Source organism: Solenopsis invicta, chromosome 5 (genome assembly GCF_016802725.1).
Source record: "Solenopsis invicta isolate M01_SB chromosome 5, UNIL_Sinv_3.0, whole genome shotgun sequence".
Classification (NCBI taxonomy): Eukaryota; Metazoa; Arthropoda; class Insecta; order Hymenoptera; family Formicidae; genus Solenopsis; species Solenopsis invicta.
The window spans coordinates 3,096,372-3,121,269 of NC_052668.1; the positions used below are offsets into that span (position 1 = coordinate 3,096,372).

General features: G+C 33.0%; 2 protein-coding genes across 3 annotated transcripts in view; one reads left to right on the plus strand and one right to left on the minus strand.

Annotated features, from left to right (window-relative positions):
- Positions 1-1,687: 1,687 nt before the first annotated feature.
- On the minus strand, positions 1,688-15,182 carry LOC120357713. Its single transcript, XM_039448979.1, has 2 exons — positions 14,983-15,182; positions 1,688-7,703 (listed from the first exon to the last, which is right to left on the minus strand). The coding sequence occupies exon 2, from the start codon at positions 4,533-4,535 to the stop codon at positions 3,609-3,611; it is 927 nt and encodes a 308-aa protein (XP_039304913.1). The 5' UTR covers positions 4,536-7,703; positions 14,983-15,182; the 3' UTR covers positions 1,688-3,608.
- Positions 15,026-24,898, plus strand: part of LOC105203352 (solute carrier family 35 member F5) — a 31,955-nt gene continuing 22,082 nt past the window's right edge. The window contains exons 1-4 of one of the 2 annotated variants that reach the window (XM_039448978.1): positions 15,026-15,294; positions 15,902-16,120; positions 24,046-24,183; positions 24,268-24,324. In XM_039448978.1, the coding sequence (XP_039304912.1) occupies positions 15,959-16,120; positions 24,046-24,183; positions 24,268-24,324 (357 nt within the window). In that variant the 5' untranslated portion in view covers positions 15,026-15,294; positions 15,902-15,958. The remainder of the gene's footprint in view (positions 15,295-15,901; positions 16,121-24,045; positions 24,184-24,267; positions 24,325-24,898) is intronic. The other variant, XM_039448977.1, reaches the window with a different exon arrangement.

Sequence of the window (24,898 nt, forward strand, 5' to 3'; positions counted from 1 at the left end):
AAAAATTAATTAACTTTATTATTAGTTTAGATATTTATTTAGTTTATTCCTTATATAAGTATGTATAAACTATAATGTACGCTCTTCTAGGTAATCTATCAATTTAATTGTTGCTTTACAACTCGATCAATAATGATTTTATTAAAAAATTACAGAAAAATCTTTGTATTTATCTTATTGTCATTTATAATTTTTACAGGAGCACAAAATTGATTTTAATTTTTAAAAATTTTTATCATGGGGAATTTAAAAAAAAAATGTTTACAAAAAGTTTTGTTAATACACATTTATTATTCACTTGGCAATAAATATTTCAAAGTATGTTAAGAAGTTTTTAAAAAAATATACATTTTTACGTCATTTAATATTTACTGCTCGGTACATTATTTTGTGAAATAGTTTATTCATTAATATTGATTAGACTATTATACACCACAGTAAAAGGTTTTTCTAGTTAATTAAAATATTAAATTTCCAACAAATTTTTCTTTAGATTTCACTTTTTTTCAACTCTATTAAAAAATATGATTATATATATTCTATCATTAATTAGGTATTTTACAATATTCATTAATTATATGTATGTATATAATGTTGCGGCTCTGTCACCGACCGTCACAACATACGACGAAACAAGCGAGCGCGTACACAGCCGCTATGCGGTCCCGCCGTGTGTATAAGACTCCACGCAAACAAATGAGTGCTAGCACCACCGCTAGATGGCCGCGCCGCTAGAGACCTTCTGAGTCAAGTGCAGCCTCAGGTGTTATATCTAGACGCCACTGCGGCCGACCGGGCCGACTCACCACGACTCACTAGCTCACACTTCAGTGAGATTTTAAAGAAAATTGTTGCTTGTTGTAATTTGGAAACAAATACTTGTTCTAATTTTTTTCCAATGTAACGTCCCTTGACAAAAAAGTTGATAAACTTGTTTCAATAAACTGATCACTGATCAGTAACTGATTATATTTTGTCAGTTACTGATCAGTAATCAGTTTATTGAAACAAGTTTATCAATTTTTTTTTAAGGGGTACGTGTGGAACGCTGTTCCATATAAAATTTTATATTTTTACATGTAAATAATATTTTGTATTGTTATTTAATCTTGAACATAAATTAAAATTATAATTCAAATTGAATCTTTTTTAACAAAAATGAAAAAGGATACAAGAGATTTTTTTTGTAAATTAAACATTTATTACATTTACATTATTGTATTCTGTTTTAATAAATATAATTATTTTTTTTATGTTTAATATATATTACATGTAACGATATGAAAATAATATTAAGAATAACAATAAAAATAAAATAAATTGAAATAATTTATTTATTTAATTTTTTGCAATATTATTTAAATATCACATAAACATCACAGAAATATTGTGAAATATCACAGTAATATTACTATGAAATATCACAGTAATATTACTGTGATGCGTTTTCGCGGACATTTTGATATTACTGTGATATCACAGTAATATTTCGTGATATTTCTGCAATATTTCATTTGTAATATTGCAATGTAAAAGTGATATTGCTATGATATCACTGCAATATTACGTGCTATGTGGGTATCTGCTGCATGATTTGTAAAATTCTTTCACCAGAATATTTTAGTATAATCTTAAAATGGATTAAAAACAGATTAAATTTGAATTAAACATTTCATTTATGTACAAGATTAAATAACAATACAAATTGTTATTTACATGTAAAAATATAAAATTTTATGTGGAACAGTTTTCCACATACACGTCATGTTTAAAAAAAATAAAAGCGAGTATTCGTTTCGAGGTTACAACACGAAACTCATAAAAATCTCACTGGTGTATGAGCTGAGAAGTGGCCGCGGTGGTGTCTAGATATAACGCCTGTTGCCGCACTTGACTCACGAGAAGATATTTCGCGGCGTGGCCACCTAGCGGTGGCAGCAGATCTTTCTGCTGTTGATTAAGCAGAATCTGTACAATATCTGCACAAGATCTGCGCGTCATTTTTGTTGTAAGAAACTTGCAGAAATCTGCAGATCATATTCGTGCAATATCTATACAAGATCTGCGCGCTATTTCTGTTGTAAAAAACTTACAGAAATCTGCAGATTATATTTGTGCAATATTTGCACAAGATCTGCGCGCTACTTCTGTTAAAAGAATCTTATGTCATTCTGCTGAAGAACTTTGCTAGACTGCTTACAGACTGCAGTTGCGGGAAGAATCTGCTTCAAGATAGCTCAATATCTGTACCAAGTTTCTGCAAGCAGATCATATACAAGTACAGTGCACGAATATTGAAGCAGTCTGCCAGCAATCTGTCAGCATGGCTCTTTTGGGAATAATCTTCTGCACATCTGACTCAATTCTACTGCAATTAACTGCACGCAAATTCTGTTCTGCAGAAAATGCTAGAAAATGATACTAGGGTATGCATTATTTCATAATCATAGCTTTGGAGCTCTAATGCCCATCGCACAATTCTTGGATGAATGTCTTTCTTGTTGAGAGTTAATCTAAATGAGTCGCAGTCTGTGACAATCTTAAATTTTATCCCGCGAACATAATTTCTAAACCTTTTTAAAGCATAAATAATCGCTAACGCCTCTAATTCAAAAGAATGATATTTGCTCTTCGTTAGTGTTGTTCTTTTCGAAAAATAAAAAACTGGATGAAACTTTAAGTCAGCTTTTTTCTGCATTAAAATGGCTCCGTAACCTGATGCACTTGCATCGCAATGTAACTCTGTTACGTCCTTATGACTATAAATAGCTAATAAAGGAAATGACGTTAATTTAGACTTAATCGTTTCAAAAGCTTGAAGTTCTTGAGTACCGAATTTAAAAGCTTCTCCAGCCTTGAGCAATTCATACAATGGTTTAGCGATTTGAGCAAAACCCTGCACAAACTTTCAAAAATAGGAGCTCAACCCTAAAAAGCTCTGAATTTTTCGTGTATTACGCGGAATAGGAAATTTTGCAACTGCCGATACTCCCTCAACGGTAGGACTAATACCATTCTTTGTGACCTTATATCCAAGATATTCAATTTCAGTTACTAAAAATACGCACTTATCTAATCTGAATTCTAATTTGTTTTGTACTAATAATTCAAAGACTCGTTTTAAATAATGCTTTATGGTTTCTGAGGCAAGAAGTCATCCAAATAAATAGCTAAATCTCCCGTTTCAGTTAATTTTTTAAAGACGTCTAAAATAAAACGTTGGAATCTCGATGGCCCGACTTTAAGTCCAAACGGCATTTTAAGAAATTCAAAATGACCTAAAGGAGTTACGAATGCTGTATACTTAATTGATTCCTCCGCAACGCTAATATGGAAGAATCCATTTTTTAAATCAAGTTTGCTAAAAAATCCTTTGTTTGCCAAAATCATAAATGATCTTCGATTATCGGTAGTGGATGATTATCCCGTAGCAGCATTTTATTTAGTGTGCGGTAATCCACACACATACGTAACTCACTGCTCTTCTTCTTAAGTAGTACTATAGGAGATGCATACTCCGACTCACTTGGCCGAATAACTTTTTCCTCAAGCAGCTTATTTAGAAGACATCTCAGTTGATCTCGTTCCACAAATGAAACTCGTCTCGGTCAAAAATGAAAAGGGTGAAGATTTTCTAACGCAAGCTTTAGTTCGACCTTCACTTCAGGTAACTCAGGTCTAATTGGCGTGACGTAATGTTCATTAAATATCTGAGCTAACTCAGTCTTCATTTGAGCTGTCAAATGCTCATCAGTCCTGCAAAGATCCAATTCATTAGAAGTTGTATAATTATAGTCTATATTCATAATATTAACAATCTCTTCCCTTTGTTCCTTTTTATAATTGTTCGTTAAACATAATTGAAACAGTTTTAATACATCACGGCCTAATAAAACACAAGAAGATCTAGTATCGTTAGACACAACTAAAAGAGAAACATTCGTCTTTTGGATTTGATTCAGTATAATATCAGTCTTAATAATGCCCTTAATAATAAGTTTGGAATGGTTAATGCCACAAAAAGTATTCTGTAAATGACTAATGCCCTCAGTATCATATTTCCGAACAAATTGCTCTTGAATAAAACTTATTAGGCTTCCGGTATCGAATAAGGTACTTAAATGCATGCCATAATTAATATCGGCATAACTTATCTCATAAGTGACATCTTGACGAAAACTAGAGTCCTCTGGCATAATTTCTACGTGGTTGACCTCCTTCGTTTCGGCTAGTGTATCCTTCCTTAGACAATCCTTGCTGAGATGACCAAATTCGCCACAAATATAACAGGAACCTTTCTCTCGTTTGGGCCGCTTGCACTCACTCGCTATGTGTCCTGACTGGTTACAATTATAGCACTTTCCTTTCGGTCTTGCCTCTTCTTTTGTTACTGATTTGACGTTGTTTCTGCAGTCACTCTTCTCATTGGACATCCTCAATTTGCTCTTAAAGTCTGGACGAATTGCAATTTTCTTAAAGGCTTGTAACAGCTCCTCCGTCGACACAAAGTTTTGCATCCTGGCATGGTCGCGCATACGCCCATCAGCAACACCATCTATGATATAATCTAACCTCTCGTCCTCTGTTATCGGAACTCGATTGGCCTTAATGATTTTGTCGTAGAAATAATCTTGAAATGATTCGCCTGACTGCTATTCTCGATTCAAACTGTTTGCGTAACTCAGTTTTGCTGGGACGATGGTCGTACATTTTTTTCAGTTCACTCAAAATGGCGGATATCGACATACTTAAGAACTCGGGCTTCAAGTGAAACCACTCTAATGCTTTTCCTTTTAATCGTAGCCCGATCATAATTTTAACAAGGTTATCCGTGAGACTATAAGATTGCTTAATCTATTGCAATTGGGCTTCCCAGGTCTTAAAATCTTGGTCTGCCCCGCTATATATACTTAATAATTCACTAATAATTTTGATATTGATTGCCGGCTGTCTAATCTGTTCGGTGTCGTACGTAAATGGTGTCGCTGTTCTTGATCTCTCATTCTCTTGATGCACAAGATCGATTTCCCGTTGCATTAACAATCGTTCTCTTTGCAAAAATTCTAGCTCTTGTGCAAAATTTGGCCTACCTAATGGCGGACTCGAGCTGACCGCGTGGTCGCTGCCCAACGCATCCTCCACGTTTCCTCCCGTTGCCGTTCCCGTCTCCTCACCTGCATTCTCCGCCTGTAGCTCTCACAGTCGTTGTCCCTCCGGATCTGCTGTAAGGATCCTTGCTAACTCGGCCTTGTTGCCCGCCGTTGACAACTGCAGCCTCTTTAAAATATCTTTCAACTCGACGATCGTGAGATCGGGCACTGCTTTTCCGTTCCACATTTCTTGGTTAAATAAGCGTAAATCACCTTAAATGAGATCAGATTTATCCCACTTCTGAAATTGTTGGCTAATTCTTAGAACAGGGATGTCAGGAATAAGCACTCAAGTCGGGCCTTAATCTAATAAGAGTAGATATATATTGATGGTACAGCAATCATTAGCACCGACAGCAGCAACGACAATGGCTCGCTCCCTCGCTCGCTCGCGATCTGCAGGAACAGTCCCGCAGTGCCCGGAAACAGTCTAGTGGCGCAGCTCACGGAGACAATAGTAATCACGACGATAGCGTACTTTTCACGCCATACCGAGTCGCGCTTTATTTAAATATAGATAAGCTTACACACGATAAAAGTTCTAAGAAGCACGCCTCCGGCGATCGGATGTCCATGAGAAACTATGGCTCACCGTTTGGCTTCACACGCATATTATATTACTCGACAATATATATTAAAATTAAGAAATAACTTCTAGCCCTTTTTTTGTTGATTTAAAGTTCTTTGATCGCATTTTCTTTTATGCATGTGTTACTTCTTAATTAGATACAAAAACGTTGGGGGAAATTTACACCTACATTTTTATAATTAACTTCACAATTTATACCATTCGTTCGTACTGGCAATTATTCAATTCTTTCAAATCTTGTTTTTTTAGAAATCCGTTACCACCTTATATCAAGCTAATCGTTATACGTCTGACTCTGTCAGCCGCAACTTTTAAATCATATATCTGTTTATTTCTCTTTCAACCCTCCCCCCCCCCTGCGTGCGTTAACTTCTAAGACATATTACTATTTGCGTAATTCTAAATTGCGTTAATTTTAAGTTGCGTAAATTTTAATCCGCGATTAATTAATAAGTTGCGTTAGGGAACAAAGAAAGACTTTCCGAGTGTCAGAGTGCGATAAGCTGTACGCAGAACGCCGCGCGGCTGCGCCACGGCACGTCTTACGTTCGCGCGCGGCGGAGTAACACAGCGCCCTTATGCCCAAGAGTGGCATACGTACCTTTCTTCTATTCGGTTTCATTCATTGTTTGTCCGCAACTCATTAAGTCCGGTCATCATCATCCGACAACATCTTAATACGCGTATTAACTCTTTTCAATCAAGTTTATTCATTACTTATCCAATAAGTTTCAAATTCAGCAACGTATTTCTTTTTTTATTTTCGTCATAAGCTCTCCGTGATATTCAACCGGTTCGAGCATCGATTTTATTGTTAATTTCAATATCGAGAATAAAATATTAATCTCAATGAACCATCAAGAAAAATCTGGCCCGATCACCGACGACGCCGACCAGCGGAGGCCGATCTATCCTTCACGCTACGAGGCTTCCTTCCTTCTATCTATCTAACGACCATAACAATAATAGCTGGACGTGACAATATACACACACATATATTGATAAACAATATAATAAACAATTTAAATATTAAGTTTAATGATATTAAAATTAATTAATAAAAGTTTTCGACTTTTTTGTATTGCAATATTATTTAATTAAAATTATAATCTTAACCTCTAAAATAATAGAATTACCTACTGAAAAATGAAAAAACATAACGAATCCATGTCGAATCAATTAATATATCATTTTTCACTAGTGTTCGGAATCCGCTAAAGTATGAAGCACCAAAAACTTTGTTTAAATATCGCGTCCGCCTCGCGCGCAATAAAGCAACAAATACGGAGCGCGATGCTCGTAAACACTTGATATGTGTCGATACACACCCGAATCGACCGCGAGCGTCGATTTCTCGCGCGCGTAAGCAAATCACAATGCCAAGATCGACTCGAGACTCAGTAATTTGCTTACACAAAGCAGTCGGAAAGCGAGAAATCAAATAAATTGAAGGTAAGACATTTAACGGTTTGCTTTTCTGGATTCATCCTATCCTTGCAGTCTCACTTCCGTTCCGGAAAATCAAAAGCTTTCGGGAAGCTTCTCGAAGCTTCTGGAGAAATCTAGAAGCGCAGGCGCTATATAAACGTCAAACTTTCGTGGGCTCCTCACTTCTCGAAAGGCGCTAACGGAGTAGAGTTGCATACGATACAACGAGCTCACATTTGCCGAACAGCTATTTGATTTACTTTTGAGAGTCGCGGAATCGCTTGCTCTCTGCACCAACTAACCCTGAAACAGCAGAAGTGCGGTGTTATCAGCCGTGAATATTGTAAATAGCAGTTAAACAAACAAAGTGTTGTGTGACAGTAAAGTGATACTTAGCCTTCCTGCACAAAAATCTTCCTTCCTTCACGAAGAGCGCGTGTCATAACATTTTGGTCCTTTGAGCCGAATCTCAAGGCCGGCTGATTCTACTTTCACTTGCCACGATTGCCTTGTGAATTGCTCTAAGCTGACAAAATCTGAAAGCAGGATGGAGGCACTAATTAATGAACAACACAACTTGGCGAGAAGAATAGACCGCGCAATAGAAAATCTCCACAAGACTGGCGCGGCAAAAATGACAAGAGCCGCGGTCGCGACTGCGATCAAACTTCTCGAATCTAAGTGAAAGAGATTTTCTTCTGTGTACAAGCACGTCCACACGAAGTATGTAAATCAATTCAAAAAGCACAAATATCACACGGCAATTTTTACTAAGAAGCCGAGGACATCTTCACCAGACAAAAATCGGAGCTACTGGAGTTGCAAGAGGAGTTACAGATGATGCAAGAAGAAGAGAAAGCTCAACCTGCTGAACTATACTCCACCGTGAGGGCGTCCTTGCCGAAGATCTCGATCCCAAAGTTCTCTGGCAGTTACGAGGACTGGCCATCATTTAGAGACCTCTTCCGATCATTGATAGAAGATAACGTTGCAGTGCAGGACGTAACCAAGCTGCACTATTTGAAAACGGCATTGCAAGGTGAGGCCGAGGAAATGCTGAGAAACCTGCCCACTATCGGACCGAACTTTGACCGAACCTGAGACCTGTTGGCGCATCACTACGAGAACAAGCGTTTACTGGTTTGAGGCCATCAACTTCGCAAGACTCAAAGGAGAGTCGGCGGAAGATATGAAGCGACTGTACCATTGAGTGACCAACACCTCAGAGACACTCGCTAGTATTGGACGACCCATCACGAGCAGCGAGGACCTCTTTGTCATCCTCGCTACAGACTGCATTGATTTCGATTCACGTTGCGAGTGAGAGGATCAGCTGCAAAGTGCGACCGAACCGCCCTCATATGAGACGCTACGTGAGTTTCTCAAATTTTGACTAACCGAGTTGCGGGCTGTACAGCCGATGGCAGTTGCAAATTCAACAAGCAAGGTGAAAAAGCAAACGTCAAGATCGGTGCGCTCTCATCTCTCCAACAAGCAGGAGCGGGAGTCAAACCGGTGCGCTTTCTGCCAGAGGAGACACTTCTTCATGGCGTGCAAGAGATTCATCAGCAAGTCTGCGGCGAACAGGAAAACTTTGACGATGACAACAATCTCTGCAGCAACTGTGTGGAAAAGCATAAAACGGGTGAGTGCCAATCAAAGAAGTCGTGCTGGTTATGTGGTGAACGACACCACTCATCACTGTACGACGCACTCCGGACGGTAACAGCGGACACGGAACCTGCAAAGACGATACATGTAAGCACGCAGGTAAGCAAGCCGTGCTGCTCGCGACTGCACGCATCCAAGTTAAAAGCCGGTCCAGATCAAGCCATCTGGTGCGCGCACTAATCGACCCGGAATCGGAGACGTCGATTGTCACCAAGGCCCTCGTGCAACGGCTGCGTTTGCAGTGTAGGCAAATCTTGTTCGCGGTCTTTAGCGTTGAAGGACAGCGGGAGGAGGAGGCGCAAGAAGAAGGCAGCGAATCTCGCTCGACCAACTAGATTGATCTGAATTTTTGAGCTCCAATTTTGCTCCTTATATAGGCAAAGATATGAGCAAGAGGTGTTGCGGGACGATTCCTCAGGTTCGCGGAAAATTCGGAGCGATAGTTTTTCGTAACGCATAGTCCTTAGGAGCCCGCCCTGTTTCGCGACCGTGCGGCTCGCGCCTATAGTTCGCGCGAGGTGCTTTTAGAGGTCGTTCCTGGAGGTCGCGACTCGCGGAGATACCGCATATCACACTTCGATGCGAAATCCAATGCTTAGAAAATTAATATAAATTAAGTTCTTTATAGGATCTCGATTAAGCGTACATGGGACGGTGGAAGACCATGTAACGAAGCGTTATGCAATGTTAAATATTAATATTCTATTGTTGCTACTACGGGGAGTTAAATTTTAACAGGAAAAATTTCTAGTATTTTTTTATGAGTGTTACTTTTTGAATTATCGTAATTGAGAGTGTACGAGGCAATAGCGCCACGTATACACTATAGGTTTATGTATAAAAAATTAAAGTTTTATTGTTGTTTGTAAGAGATTAAGTGATTCGAAATCTTTTGGCATTTTGGCATCCATTGGCCGCGATTTTAGAGTGATTTTAATTTGAGTTGCATGGTGCAACAGTAGGAAGCATCCATGAGAGAATCACGCTTCGATAATTATAATTTTGCCGTTCCTAATATTTTATATTAAATTGGAAAGATAAATGGAATTTCAAAACGCGGAGCCTGGTGGTATTAAAAGGGGCCGCGAGCCGAGGAGTCGGCGCGCATGAGGTTTGTCTAGTGCCGATAGATACTCGCGGGTGTTGCGCGTCGAGGGGGCGGCGCCACGAGGGGGTTGCCAAGCGGTTGCGCATGTAAAAGCCGTATGAGCGATATCGAATTATAATTTCGATGTAGGATTTATTTAATTGGTCGGAAGGTCCCGATTTTAATTAGGCTATTATTAATACGGATGGCGCGGAAAAATAAACATTTTTTCCGCTAGATGTAACAACAGATTTTATTATTTTTATAGCTTAATCTGTATTCACTGTTTCACATATAACATTTTAATTCGCTAATTACAATTACGTAATATTTTATAAATTTTTGAAACGCATCGGCGCCGGCGGAAATCGAACCTAAGATCTTCGGAACGATAACCTAGTATCTTAACACTGAGCTAAACGTACACTTGTGAAATTGTAAATAAAGTTATATTTGAAGTAAAGCTGATTTGAACAAGAAGAAACTGCCGTCTTGAGTATCGCGCGAACACTCTTATTAACCCTTTATTTATTTAGCCTTAGATATTTTTAATATAAATTATATAAATAATTAAAACCTGTTTCTGCCTATGACCAAATCAGTAAAAAAAAAACAATTAGAAATAGTATCGGAGCATGAAAAAACATTAATGACGTAAAGAGCCCGTTGCCAAAGTTAATTTTGCAATTAATTGTTATAAACTGACTGTAGGAAGCATCCATGAGAGAATCACGCTTCGATAATTATAATTTTGCCGTTCCTAATATTTTATATTAAATTGGAAAGATAAATGGAATTTCAAAACGCGGAGCCTGGTGGTATTAAAGGGGGCCGCGAGCCGAGGAGTCGGCTCGTTATAAATTGTCAAAAATGACTGTAGAGGAAAACTGATTGCGCCAATCGATTCACCGAGAAAAATTACTAAAGAAATATATATGACGCTTTTTTAATTGTCATAGTTGTTATAATTGTTATAAACAAATTAGTTGCATAATTGTTTTGATAAAGAGATAATGACCAAATTCCGTAAAGAGAGCACATGATGTACGTAATATAACATTTTATTCTTGTTTAACTTTTAGTGATCAACAAGGATTACGTCATGCGCATTATACGCTTTACGGAATCTATCTAACTTTTATGATAAAAGTAAAATCTCATGAAGCTATAGAAATTTTATGGACTTCTAATGGACGTCCATCTGACTTCCACCATAGAGGTAGACGTCCCATGGAGCTATAGAAGGGTGATGGACATCCACTAGAGGTCAATTTCTATGTGAGATTATTATTATTATTATCAATTATTTTTAATCTTATGGAGTCTGTGATACACTTACCAATTAATTTTATTTTAAATTAAATTATTACAGTTTAAAAGTCATTTTTGCGTTGCAAGAACAACCTACAAAATAATAAAATATGAATATTCCGGATTCTACAAGTCTGATTCTATATTGCTCTTTAATTTTTCGTATAAAATTAATTTAGCTGGATCAATTGATAGATTAAATATTTTATTATTGATTTTAAAGTCAATACCCATACAGCACAGAAAATTGCAGCAACATTGCAGCAATGTTGCAATGTTGCAGATTGCAATGCAATATTACGGAGACATTGCAAAAACATAAATTAACAATATGCCTGCAACATATCATGGCATATGCCAGTAATATTCCGGAAACATTGCAACATCATAATTTTTTAATAAAGTAATGGCAATAAAGAGTTAAAGCAAAATATTCCTGTATAATAGTATATTAATTTAATTCATCCATAATTATTCATCCGCATTTAGCAAACTAAGGTCGGGCGACGTTACTAAATTTTCCGCTGAATCTTTACATTCCCTAATAGCACAACTGTCCATCTGTCGACTGTAAGTCGACTCATCCAAGTCAGGCTTTCAGAGTTGACTGTAAATCGACTTTGCATAGACGTCTGCAGACATCCTTCAAATGTTGACTCTAGTCTAGAAAAAGGCATGTGTTCCCGTGGTGCTGTGTACATCATAGTATTGTTGAGAAACATAAATATTCATATCAATAGACGAAATAGGTCCATACATGAAGAAACCTCGATCTATATCCCAATGAACAAACAATATTTTTTAATTGTTTTTTTAATAAAAATTTTTTCATATATTTAATTATTGTATTATATTGATACATATTTCCTAATTGCATTTTTATTTAAACAAATAAGAAAAGTTATTTTAGATGCTATTCTGCATTTGCAAAATTAGTAAAAAAAAACTATAATTTTATATTTATTTATATAAATACTGTGCTTTAATTATACATATTTCATTTTTTCGATAACGTATATTGATCTACTAATTATATACTCATATCAGCATAAAGTGTTCACAGGTCATCATGAGGGATCAGTTTGCAGCGATCACAAAGGTTAAGCAACGTTCACTGGAGTTGCGACTCGGAAGTATGACCGCTTAAAAATTTCCAAAAAAAAATTCTCGAGATTTCTTTTTGCGAAAAATGTTTTTTAAAATATTACAAAAATATTGTTTTGTTTATTGGAATTATGTGATGTAATAATATTTATGTGAATATTTTGGAAAAATTCATAACTTTGCAATGTTGCTGGGATATTTCAATGCAATATTTCAAAAAGCGGACATCTTAATGTTGCTGCAATCTTCCAGCAATGTTGCAGCAATGTTTTGCAATCAATATGCAATATTACAATGTTTCAATGAAATCATTCTGCAATGTTCCTGCAATCTCTTTATGTGCTGTATGGGTAGTTAGTGCCATAATAAATTTATAAAACCAACAAAATATCACAAAAAACCGCACTGAAAATAATGTCCGTGTTTAAATGTTTAAGCAGTGCAAGAAACTCGCACTTTTGATGTATATACTTGGGTAGTGCCGCCTGCACTCAGCGAGTTTCCAGTGCACACTCGATCAGTGCTCCTCAGTAAAAAACGCTATTAAGATCATCTTCGCTAAGTCGATCTCAAATCAAATAAGATTTACTTGATTAAAATCTTCTTTGCGAAGGTAACCTTATTTGGCGACTATGAATTCTTATGACCTTAAGATGGTCTTGATTGAATAAGACGGTCTTGGCCAAGACGGTCTTAAGTGCTGACTTGAGACTCGACTATGAATACAGGCCTAGGCTTCTCAGTGAAACAGCACGCACCGAAACGTTCAGTGAAACACGTTGCCAGTGGCAAGTGCGCACTCAGTGCGTACCAGTTCTCCCAATGAAAAACGCTATAAGTATCTGGCAACCCTGCTTGAGCAAAAACTTCTTCGCTAAGCTCGCCTTTAGTCATAGCTATAAAATGTACTATTGTCAATGCGACCCATATAGTGTGTAAGTGAAACATTTTTTGTGAGTATTTTATACATTTAAACGTTAAATAAAATTATTTTCTGAAATGAATAATTCTTAAAAAAGAAAAACTTGAAAAATATTTCTCCTATCTTTCTCTATCTGAAAAAATGCATGTTATTGTAAATCGATAACTGTATCTTTCAAAGTTTATTGTTGACGCTTTTCCGTAATGCTGATTTTGGTTCTCCCCGCGCTACACACTGATCGTGAGCTACTGTCATCGCAGAGATCGCATTTTGACGTTATGTATATCGAGGGTTAATAGTAAATTTATAATTTAAAACTTATATAATATCGAAAGTTGTGTAACGCGCGCTTGTTTTGGTAGTACATATAAAAAAACAAAGTATTGAAAAAATATTAAATAAACGTTTGCAAATGTTTACTGAAATTATTTTGTATAATGAAAAATTAATGGGGAATAAATGTTTGCATAATGTTAAATAAAAATTTAAAAAATGTTAACTGAAATTATTTCGTTAAATGAATAATTAATGAAAACTAAATATTAACCAAACGTTAAATAAACATTTAAAAAATGTTAACTAAAATCATTTTCTTTAATCTACAATTAATGGCGAATAAATGTTTACATAATATTAAATGAACATTTAAAAAATGTTTTGTAAAATCATTATTTCAAATAAATTATTAATGACAAATGAATATTTATAAAACGTTAAATAAACGTTTAAAAAATGTTAACTGAAATCATTTTCTCTAATCTACAATTAATGGCAAATAAATGTTTAAATATTATTAAATAAACATTAAAAAAATATTTTGTAAAATCGTTATCTCAAAAGAATTATTAATGACAAATAAATATTTATAGACCGTTAAATAAACGTTTAAAAAATGTTAACTGAAATCATTTTCTGAAATGACTAATTCATGAAAAATAAATGTTTAAATGATATTAAATAAATGTTTTAAAAACGTTTTTAAGATAACATTTTTTAAAATAATTCTTCAATGAAAAAAAAAAAGTTAAATAAATGTTAAATAAATATTTTTTCCCGAAATGAGTTAAGAAAATGAATATTAAAGAAAAATAAACATTTAAAAAACATTTTTTAAATATTTCTTTCCTGCTTGGGACATCATGTACAAAGATAACTTATTTTTCAAAAAATATTAATGAAATCTTTAAAAAGAACTCTTAAAGAACTCTTCCTCTCAATAATGCTCACTGGGTAAATACATCTTCGCTGAACGGTACGGTAAAAGTTAATGAAACTTTTTCTAGTTATCAAATTGTTTTATATTTGATTAAACGTTAGAATATCCTTAATTACCGGTTTTTAATAACCATGGCAATAATGCATTACTAATAATTCATGAATATTTAAAAAGAATTACGTGTTTTAAATATGCCTCGATGCAAATTTAAATGGATAAGACGTATGACGCCGTATGTACAATTACTGAAATAATTCTGCGATAAAAGTTATGACGTAATTGTTTTTGCCGCTCAAGCGGCCGGTCCAAGTAGTGGCTGTCGTGAAATTGTATTGTATATACATATTAAAAATAAAAAACTTAAACATGTAAAACACCGAAGAAACAAGAGAAAGAGAATGAGGAAAGAAATATATATGTATATACATGCTGGTACACGCCTCGACAGAATATTGTGCCACGGCAGGCAACGGTATTATCACAAATGTGATAACGCTAACGTACCTATTATTGCCCGTTATCACTAGTGCTCCACGATGTAGGCAGACGCGCTTCAACGCGGCAGTGCGGCACTTGACGGCACTCGTGGCAGCCGACTGTGGCTCGTTCATTAAACGTGATATATCGTATGGATCTGTCACGGCTTTCTATTAAACCATCGACGATTGTAAACTTCTTGGAAAGTGTACAAATCAATCAATACGAAGTTTGCTCGTTGGCGGAAGAGCGAGCGATGTGATGTGGAATCAACGTCGACTGGGACCGGGGCCACAAACAGCCGGCTAGGTTAAGTGTGACGTTAAGAAAAAATTACAAGTTTGCTCTTATCTTTTTAATACCTGTTAATGCCAATTTTGTTTCGCGCGCGTCTCCTTGTATTTTACATTTTCATACAGGATCAGTAACACGTAGCACAAAATCAGCTTCTTTTTCATCTTGTAATTACTAGTCTCACAAAGTTGTCCAATTAAAACAAGAGGGAGGAAAAGAAATGTACACGACTAATTGTTATTATTATACCTTTCTCTTAAGGCTACAATTCTGATTGTATTCCAAAATTCACTACCAACGTTAAGAACTAATAATTTATGTTACATGCACTATAAATTTTTAATGTTAGCAGTGAATTTTGAAATAGTGTAGTCATACTCATAAATATTGTTGTAAGATGCAGTTATATGTCTATTTCTACCAATATTAATTAGCTTTGATCTCAACTTTCTTTTTACCTTTTCTAATAAGAACTATGATTAATATTAATTTACATTGATAGAAGTAGACAAACCACTGTACCTTATAATACATTACAATCACAATTACATTTATGTTATTGTAAAATAACCTCTAGTCATTTATTTCTATCTAACGATACTAGTTTCATTTTTGTTTTGTTGCAATACTAGAATGTTGTTTATCTTTACAGGATGAACAGGTATAAACACAATGTAATAAACAAGAGAAAGTAAGAACAAGAGTCGAGATGAGCTGTTCTGTGGAACTACGTCAGCGTAGGCAATCGGGGATGGCGGAGGATCCTCATAAACTGGCGGCGATGATGAATAAATCTCAAAGACTCATTTTGGGACTTTTAATTCTATTGCTGGTCGACATAATTTGGGTGTCCAGTTCCGAACTTACCAAAGTATGTTCAAGCTCTTTATTTTTCACTATCTTACCTTTTTTGCAAATGTTACAACTAGCTTATGTATATTTACTGCCTGTAATTATGCTTAATCTAATTAGATACTTGAACATTTTTTGTTATTAGATATGTGCAAGTTCTGGTAGTTACTTTAATTTGAGAGACAACTTTTAAGTATGTTGAACCTATTGTTCATGCAATACCATATTTATACTAATTCTTATAGTAAATAAGGATTGAGCTATAAAAGATGATTTTTGTCATGAATCGGGAAGCACCCAAGAATGTTTTCACATATTTGTTTTCATGTTAAAGGTAGAGGCACAGCTATCCATATCTATCTGTTTGATATATTGCTAGATCTAGCACTAAGCACAGTACTGATTTTAATTCATGACAGGTTTTAAATATGTGTCAACCATAACACAAATAGATAAAAGTAATATGTTTTACGTATCTATTTTATGTTAAATAGTATTATATAGTATTTCGTATTCTAATCAAAATTAGTCTTTAAACTGTTAATATTGATTAAACTGTGTTTAGACAACTTTAAAACTCACATTTTCTTCATGTCTTTTCTGTTCACCTTAGAATAAATTATTTTTAAACAATATTGAATTTATGCATATGAAAAAGGATATACATATACTTCAGTATATTTTATTATTATGATTATAGTACTCTATTCTTATCACACTCAATGAAAAATTCATAGTGATGGCAACTATAAAAGTAACAATTGTTCAGGTTTTATATGCAAAATTAATGTACATAGTTCAATAAATTATTTTATAGATATTACAATTAAAATTTTAGTTGCAATAACTATAAAATAGTCTGTATTATTATGACAAGAATATTTGTGCAATTATTAGTTTGTAAAATAGCACCTCAGTTATAATTACATAGTAATATACACAAACTTTATTATAATAAGTTTTAACAATTACATACTTCCAATTTACATAGATTAATTATGTATATAACCAGAATAACTATAATAGAATAGTGGTGTAAAACCCTGCTAGAAATGAGAACAAAGGATCTTGAATTCAAATTTTAAACTATTTAATTTTTCTGTCATTTATATTTTTTATTATCATTGTTCCATAATTTACTACAAATTGTTAATATTAATATTATTAATTTTCTTAGTTTGTATAACTTATTATTATTTTTTATTACAACTTTGTAATACATAGATGTTATTGTTCACAAATTTATTTGCTGATACGATTTTTTTTTTCTGATAAGGGGAGTTCTCAAGATATTCATCACCAATTTTAATAAAATTTTATAGATGTGTAGTATTCACTCACATCTTTACAGTAGTAAAGCCGTTTGTTGCGAAACTTTTCGAGAAAGGCATTTTCGAGAAAATGACGAAAATTGGAAAATTAAATATTTTTAGTATCTATTAGTACCATTACAAAAGAACAATTGTCGAATAAGCGACGTAGGTATCGTTATACCTACAACGGTCTCCGCGTAAAACGGTTTTGTAATTGTGTTTTTTTTGGTCTAGACTTTACGACGCTCGTTTGTTTACGAAACTCCTTGCTTAAAATTCAAAACACAAGAATTAAAGGTTTAAAAAATAAAATAACAAATATATTTACAATAAAAATTTACAATGACTGTTTTACAATTAGTTTACAGCTTTTAGGATGATACCTATCATAAAAACAGTTAAAACACAATGGTTCATTGCATCATGAACATAAAATTATTGATATTTATTGTAAATTTTTATTGTAAATATATTTTTTGTGTTCATGAAAAATTTTAATTTAATCAATAATAAAGAGCATTTTTATATTCCTTGATTTTTTTAAATAACATTTTATATTAAATAATTAGGAGTTTAAAAATTATATATAACAATTTAAAAATATATGATGTAAAAAAAAAGGTCGCCCATTGGGCTTGAACATGGAACCCCAAGCGTACTAGTCGACGTCCTACTTTACGTCGCTTATTCGACAATCGTTTTTCTGTAACGGTAGTATTAATAGATGCTAGAAATATTTAATTGTCATTTTCTCGAGAATGCCTAAGTTTCGTAACGAACGGCTTTACTACTGTAAAGGTGTGAGTGAATACTACAAACCCATAAAATTTTTCTTAAAATCAGTGATGAACAACTTGAGAACTCCCCCTGTGAGTGCAATAATAACCTTTGTATTTTGTACCTAATGATTGCTAAAAATCGCTTAAAGAACAATATTACCAAAAAAATGAAAAAAACCTGGATTTTTCTGGAAATTTCTTTTTTATCTGTAATAATTATGTATTTTTATAGGATTTTGTTAGTTTAAGAAAAATTTTTGAAATTTTACTTTTGAATATAAATTCTTTTTTTTAACAAAATTGTTTTTTTTATTTTTTTTTTTTTTGTGATAAAATGAACAATTGATTAATTGATGTTATGTTTAATCACTGTTGAGTTTGATCCATGTATAGTGGACAGAGAGTTATATGTCATATTTAATTCTTATTATTTTTTTTTTGTATTTTCTCAAATTTAATATGTAATTTAATATTTAAAAAGCTTAAGTAACTTTTTAATTTTTTTTTCTTTCTTTATGATTGCATGATTAAAAACATTGAAAGATGTAGTAAAACAAATTTATTTTAAAGTTGTTTTAAAAAATTCTTTAATGTTGACAGTTTAAATAAAATCTGAAGAATCCTGGAATTTTCTGTGAATTTTTAAAATAATTTAAGTAAACACTTTGATAAAGGAAAGTTTATTTATATTACATTTATGAAAGAGATTTTACCAAATAAGTATGAAAGTTAATAAGTTATATATCAATTTGTTTTTCGAATTTGATTTAACACACAAGATTGAGAAAGTTACTTTGTCTGCGTTCCGAAATTCCTTAAATTGATTTTTGGTAGCAACTGATATTCTAAAGTTTTTTTATTTATATTACCTATATGTATACAAAGTTTTATTAAAATCTAAATTTTCACTTTGGAATATTTCCTTGTCAGAGTAATGAAAATCTACAATAAATATAACATGAACTATAGCTTTTCAATATTTAATATATTGCAGTGAATTCCGTAACGCAGTCAAAATTATAATTTTTTTATATAGTTATAACTGTAAACTATAGTCACAGTTATATAGTTATTAAAAAAGTAATGAGTAGTTTCCAATTAATTTTTTATACTATTCAAACATTGCTATTTTAGATAAAAGAATCTTATATTTTTAACATCATTAAATTATTTTGTTTATAATAAACGTTCTGTTATGTTGTATACAATATTATGTTGTACAATAAATCATAGAGTTGTTTTAAGAATTTAAGTGGATCCTGAAGTCTGTTCTGTTTACCGATTAAGCGCAATAATTTTGTAACAACTTTTCGTATGTATTACTTTTACAGATTTGAAAATCCTATTCCAGAATTAAAGTATATGTATTAACATATGTTTACAATATGGATTTTATACAGAGAACCAAAAAAATTATTAATTGTGATTTTTTCCTCATTTGTTAGAATATGGCGTTCTGAGCTATTATATTAGGAGTACAAATTGAAAACCGCCGTTTTTTGTCAAAATTTGAGGATTGATTGTTGAAAAATGGTTACATACTTATTCTTGAAAGTATTGTCCATCGCTGGCCACTACTTTCTCCCACCTTTCGGGCAGCATACGAATCCCGCGTCGAAAAAACTGCTCGTCTTTTGCGGCGATCCACGAATCGACCCAGTTTTTGGCCTTTTCGTAATAATGGAAGTGCTGCTCAGCCAGGCCATGCGCCATTGATCGGAACAAGTGGTAATCTGAAGGGGCGATGTCAGGAGAATACGGCGGATGAGGTAAGACGTCACCCATTTTAATTTTTCCAGATAGGTTTTAACGACCTGAGCAACATGTGGCCGAGCGTTGTCGTGCAGCAAAATCACTTTTTCGTGTATTTGCTCGTATTGTGACCGTTTTTCCTGCAATGCTTGGCTCAAACGCATTAGTTGTGCTTGATAGCGACGTTCTATGATGGTTTCACCCCAATAATACCTCTAACTTTGCGCCTTCAAACTTTTTCACCGATCCGGGACGCTCCTTGTCCTTTATGCCAAAATCACCACTTTTGTAGCGTTGAAACCATTCTCGACACGTTCTTTCATTAATGGAAGCCTCACCATAAGTTTTTACAATCATTCGACGCGCCTCAGCCGCAGATTTTTTCGAATTGAAGGCAAAAAGCAAAACTTTTCGCAAATGACGCTTATTGGGCACAAATTTCGATATTTTCGATCACAAAAAAATATATAACGCCGATAAAAATTCACAACTGCAATGATAAGGAATTGTTGCCAGATGCCCAACCTTACATTTAAAATTTTTGATCTAACGTTTGGCGCCAGCATTTACCGCTGGCGCCATCTACTGGAAAACGGCGGTTTTCAATTTGTACTCCTAATATTTGCTTGATATAGAAGCTCTACAATCTGTACTTACGAAATTGGAGTCTTCAAACATGTAGATTACACGAAGAAACTACGTCAAGTTTTTAGGATTAGACTTAGACACCTAATTTAATACGAAAAGGTTTTACGAAAAGTTATTTGTATGCGATGTTGCTATAGTAGTATGTAATTACGTACTAATATTTCGTAAACAGTATGCATGTATTGCAAATCGTAAAATTCAGCATTCCCTTAAATCAACATATATTAATGGAATTATAAACTTAAATTAATATTTATGGAATACGTTATCAAAATTATGTGATTACAATATTTTTTAAATAAAAAGCTCATTAAATTCAAACTTGATAAAGTAATCATAAAATTATATTTACTACATGTTATCATAATATTTTAATTTAACCGAACTTGTTTTAAAAAATAAAGTTTCAATTTTATTCTGCTAAATTCACGAATAAGTTTTAAACAAAGTTACTATAAAAGTAACCACTAAATTAGTTACTAGTTACAAAAAAATCTAATTATCAATAAGTTACAGTTATAGATAGAAAGGAACAAAGTTAAATTGGAAAAAACCTGGAAAACTCATTAAATTTAAAAATGGGGCAGAAAATTTTTGTAAACTTATAAAGTCATGAAAAAATTTATTAACCAAGTCATTTCGTCGACTTGAAGTCGTCCAATAATATAATTTAAATTTGTCACGTATTGTAAGAAGTACACAAATTTTCAAGGATTTTGTCACTATTCGGGAATTTTTTACATTTTTTTGTGTATTTTTCTTCATAGAAACCGAAAATTATTACTAAAATAACACCACTTTTAAGGAAAAATTGCTATATTATAATAAAGTGAATAAAACCTTATTTACATCGCCATGAAATCGCTATCAATTATGCTTCAATAATTTAGAAATGAATTCAAAATTGGATCAAATTGAATAATATTTCATCGCAAAATGTTAATTGGATTATATTTTTTATCATAACATTTGTTACAAGAAAGTTAATAATCTTATGATATGAAAATTTGAAACTATGATTAAAAATCAATTATTGCTTTTCAATTAATTTTTTTTATGAATTATTTTGTATTTCCTAATTTGATTTAATATAATATTTGATTATTGGGAGTTTGCTCATAATCAAATCTTATATTAAATCGAATATAAAAATGCAAAATGATTCGCAAAAAGAATTAATTGGAAACTTATAATTAATTTTTAATTATAGTTTTAATTATAGTTTTCATGTTATGAGATTATTAACTTTCTTGTTACAAATGTTATAATGAAAATTATAATGATCTTTTTTAGTAGGATTATTTAGTTCCTGTTTAAAGCAATTAAATTTAACTTTAAAGTTATTTTCTGAAAATAATTTGTTATCTGGTAAAGAATGTAATATGATTGAGAAACATTTTAGATTCCTTATTACAAAAGAATGTTTTAACTGTTGAAAAAGTATAGGAAATAGAACCAAAGAATTGATCATTTTTGGAGAGTTGTTAATGATAACACTTCTAATTAGACAATAATAGTAAGAAAGTCTCTTTTCGGTCGCAGCTAGGTCTTAGTGCTAATATTTATTTGTGTGATTTTTTATACTTCTTCAAATTCAATCAGAATGTGCGCCGAATTAAATCCGATCGTAACACAGCGTGTTGAATAGGAATTAGTAATATCACTATTTATATTAAATTGATTAATTTAATATAATAATTGATGCTGATTTGCATCTATATACCTATTTCCCCCTGAAAAAACTGTAAGAAATTTATTGCAAAAAATAATCCCACCCAGGGTTCGAATCTGGCACCTCCGGAATCTTCGGTCCCGGTGTCTTACCACCTCGACCTTTATATTAATCAATTTAATATAAATAGTGATATTACTAATTCCATTTCGATAGGCTGTGTTACGATTGGACTTAATTCGGCGCACATTCTGGTTGAATTTGAAGAAGTACATAAAATCACACAAATAAATATTAGCACTAAGACCTAGCTGCGATCGAAAAGAGCCTTTCTTACTATCATTGTATTGTTACACTATTAGTCCAAAACATATTTGTAACTTCTAATTAGCTTCAGATATTTATGTAGAAAATATTGATTCTTAGTCATGGAAATACATTTGTTGAAAGAGTTGTCATTAAATAAGAGATTGAAATAGAAAATCAAAATAATCGATCAGTTGCATAAAGACAAACGTATAATGTAGTCCAAACTATAGGTGGTTTAGATAGAGTTGAAATTAATAGAAAAATAATAACTATGGCGCGAAATGTTTATCAAAAATATCCCGAAACATTAAAGGAGCAAAAGGCGCTTGATAAGGATAAAAAATAGAGAATTTGGAGAAAAACAGACTATTAAATGAAATAAAAGAATTAAAAGTAAAGAAATTGCAAATTATGAAAAGATAAATATTCTTCTCTTAAAAGTACATTGAAGTTAAAAAGATAAATGTTTCTCTGAAAAATGCAATAAAATTTTTATTTTATAAATGTCTTGAAAATGCGTTAGAAATATAAAAAAATGTTATTTCCGATATTTTTCTAAAATTTTGTTTGTAATTAATAAGAAATTTTTATATCTTTTCTTTCTTCTTGTTTTTGTTAACTGCTTTTTTCTTAACTTTAGTCCTGAAATTTTTCCAAAAATGACCGAAAAAACTTATGGAAAATCATAGAATTTTTTTTCTGACTTACTAACAGAAAATTTGCCTGGTTTTAGTTATTGAAAGAAAGTAACTCTAACTGTAACTTTATTACAAGCAACGAGTTATTTACTTATTTCCCAATTCTACCCAACACATACTTCTGCGGTGAAGTATTATACATAACAGGTTATGTAATTTATGATGATAATACAATAAGCGAAAAAAATTCAGTTTTAGTTTCAACTAAAACTTTTATGCTGGAAATCAATAGTTTATCAACTTCCACATTTATTTGATAAAATCTTTTTCACAAATGCTACATCAATATCAAACTTTACACACACACACACACACACGCGCACACACACACACACACACACACACACACACACACACCCCACACACACACACATACACACACACATTATATATATATATATATATATCTTTTACATATCTTATATTTTTTATATATTCATGTGATAATATACTGAAGTTTAAAAACAATGGAAATATTAAGTAAGTCCTAAAATGTACTTCATATATAATATATGAAGTTTTGAAGTGTTCAAAAGCAAAAAATGTTTTATAAGAATTGTCAGCTATTATATATTGTCATAATAGCATCATAAAAAAACGGCGAGTTGTTACTAAACGAATAATTCCATAAGCAATCATTGAAATTCTTCATTTAATAATGGAGATAATAAGAGTAGTCATAATGTTTATGGTAGCTATAATACCCTTATCTCTTTCATATATGTAATAATAATATTAATGTAACCACAATGATAATATATATTGTGTTTTAGTATATTTACAGAGATGAAACGTTCGAGAAGCCATTTTTTAGTACATATATAAGAACATCTATGTTTACACTTTATTTGCTTGGTCTGTGCTTTTGGCCACCTTGGCGAGAACAATGTAATAAACCTGCGACATACATGGTATTTATCTATTGAATTACAAAATTGTTTACACATTATTCTGTTTGTTATACTTTTAGATTCTAATATACGTTTTTTTTTTAGTTTATAGACCCTAATGTCGAAGACGACAACTTTTATTCGGAGGCTAATACGAGTTTAGTAAGTGCAAAATTATTAATTTATATTTGTATATTCTTATATTGTATTTTTTTATTGTATGCATTAAATTGTGTGCATTAAATAACTGATTTGTCTTTTAAATGATAAATCTTGAAAAAGTGTTGAAATTCTAATGTAAAATAAATTATGTTTGGCGCGCACCATATATGTTAAAAATATGTAACGACCTGGCTTTTCCGCGCACGGGGGGCGTGAGTTCGGCGGGCGAGGACGCGGATGAGGTCGCCAAGAGAACTAGACGTGGATGGTTGATAAATAAAATAGACTTTATTTCGCGTGTTCTCGGTACTGTACAATATCGTAGCGTTCTGGACGCGGCGCGCGGACGGACGAATGACGATGACGCTCGGACAGACGTAACAAAAGCTTAGAATTACGCGCGGACGGACAAACGGAGAATCAGAACGCGCGGACGGAAAAACGGAACGTATGACGCGATAGTCGGAACGGCCGGATTTAAACGCGGTAACTACAGGCGGTGTTTATTTACAGGCGCGGGATTCCGAGCCGAGATTCTCGGAATTCGGAATCCCTATTGACGCGCTGGTGCTGT

Excerpts from the sequence above, each read along its gene's own strand:
- LOC120357713 (XM_039448979.1), bottom strand. The coding sequence starts at position 4,535 with ATGCGCGACCATGCCAGGATGCAAAACTTTGTGTCGACGGAGGAGCTG.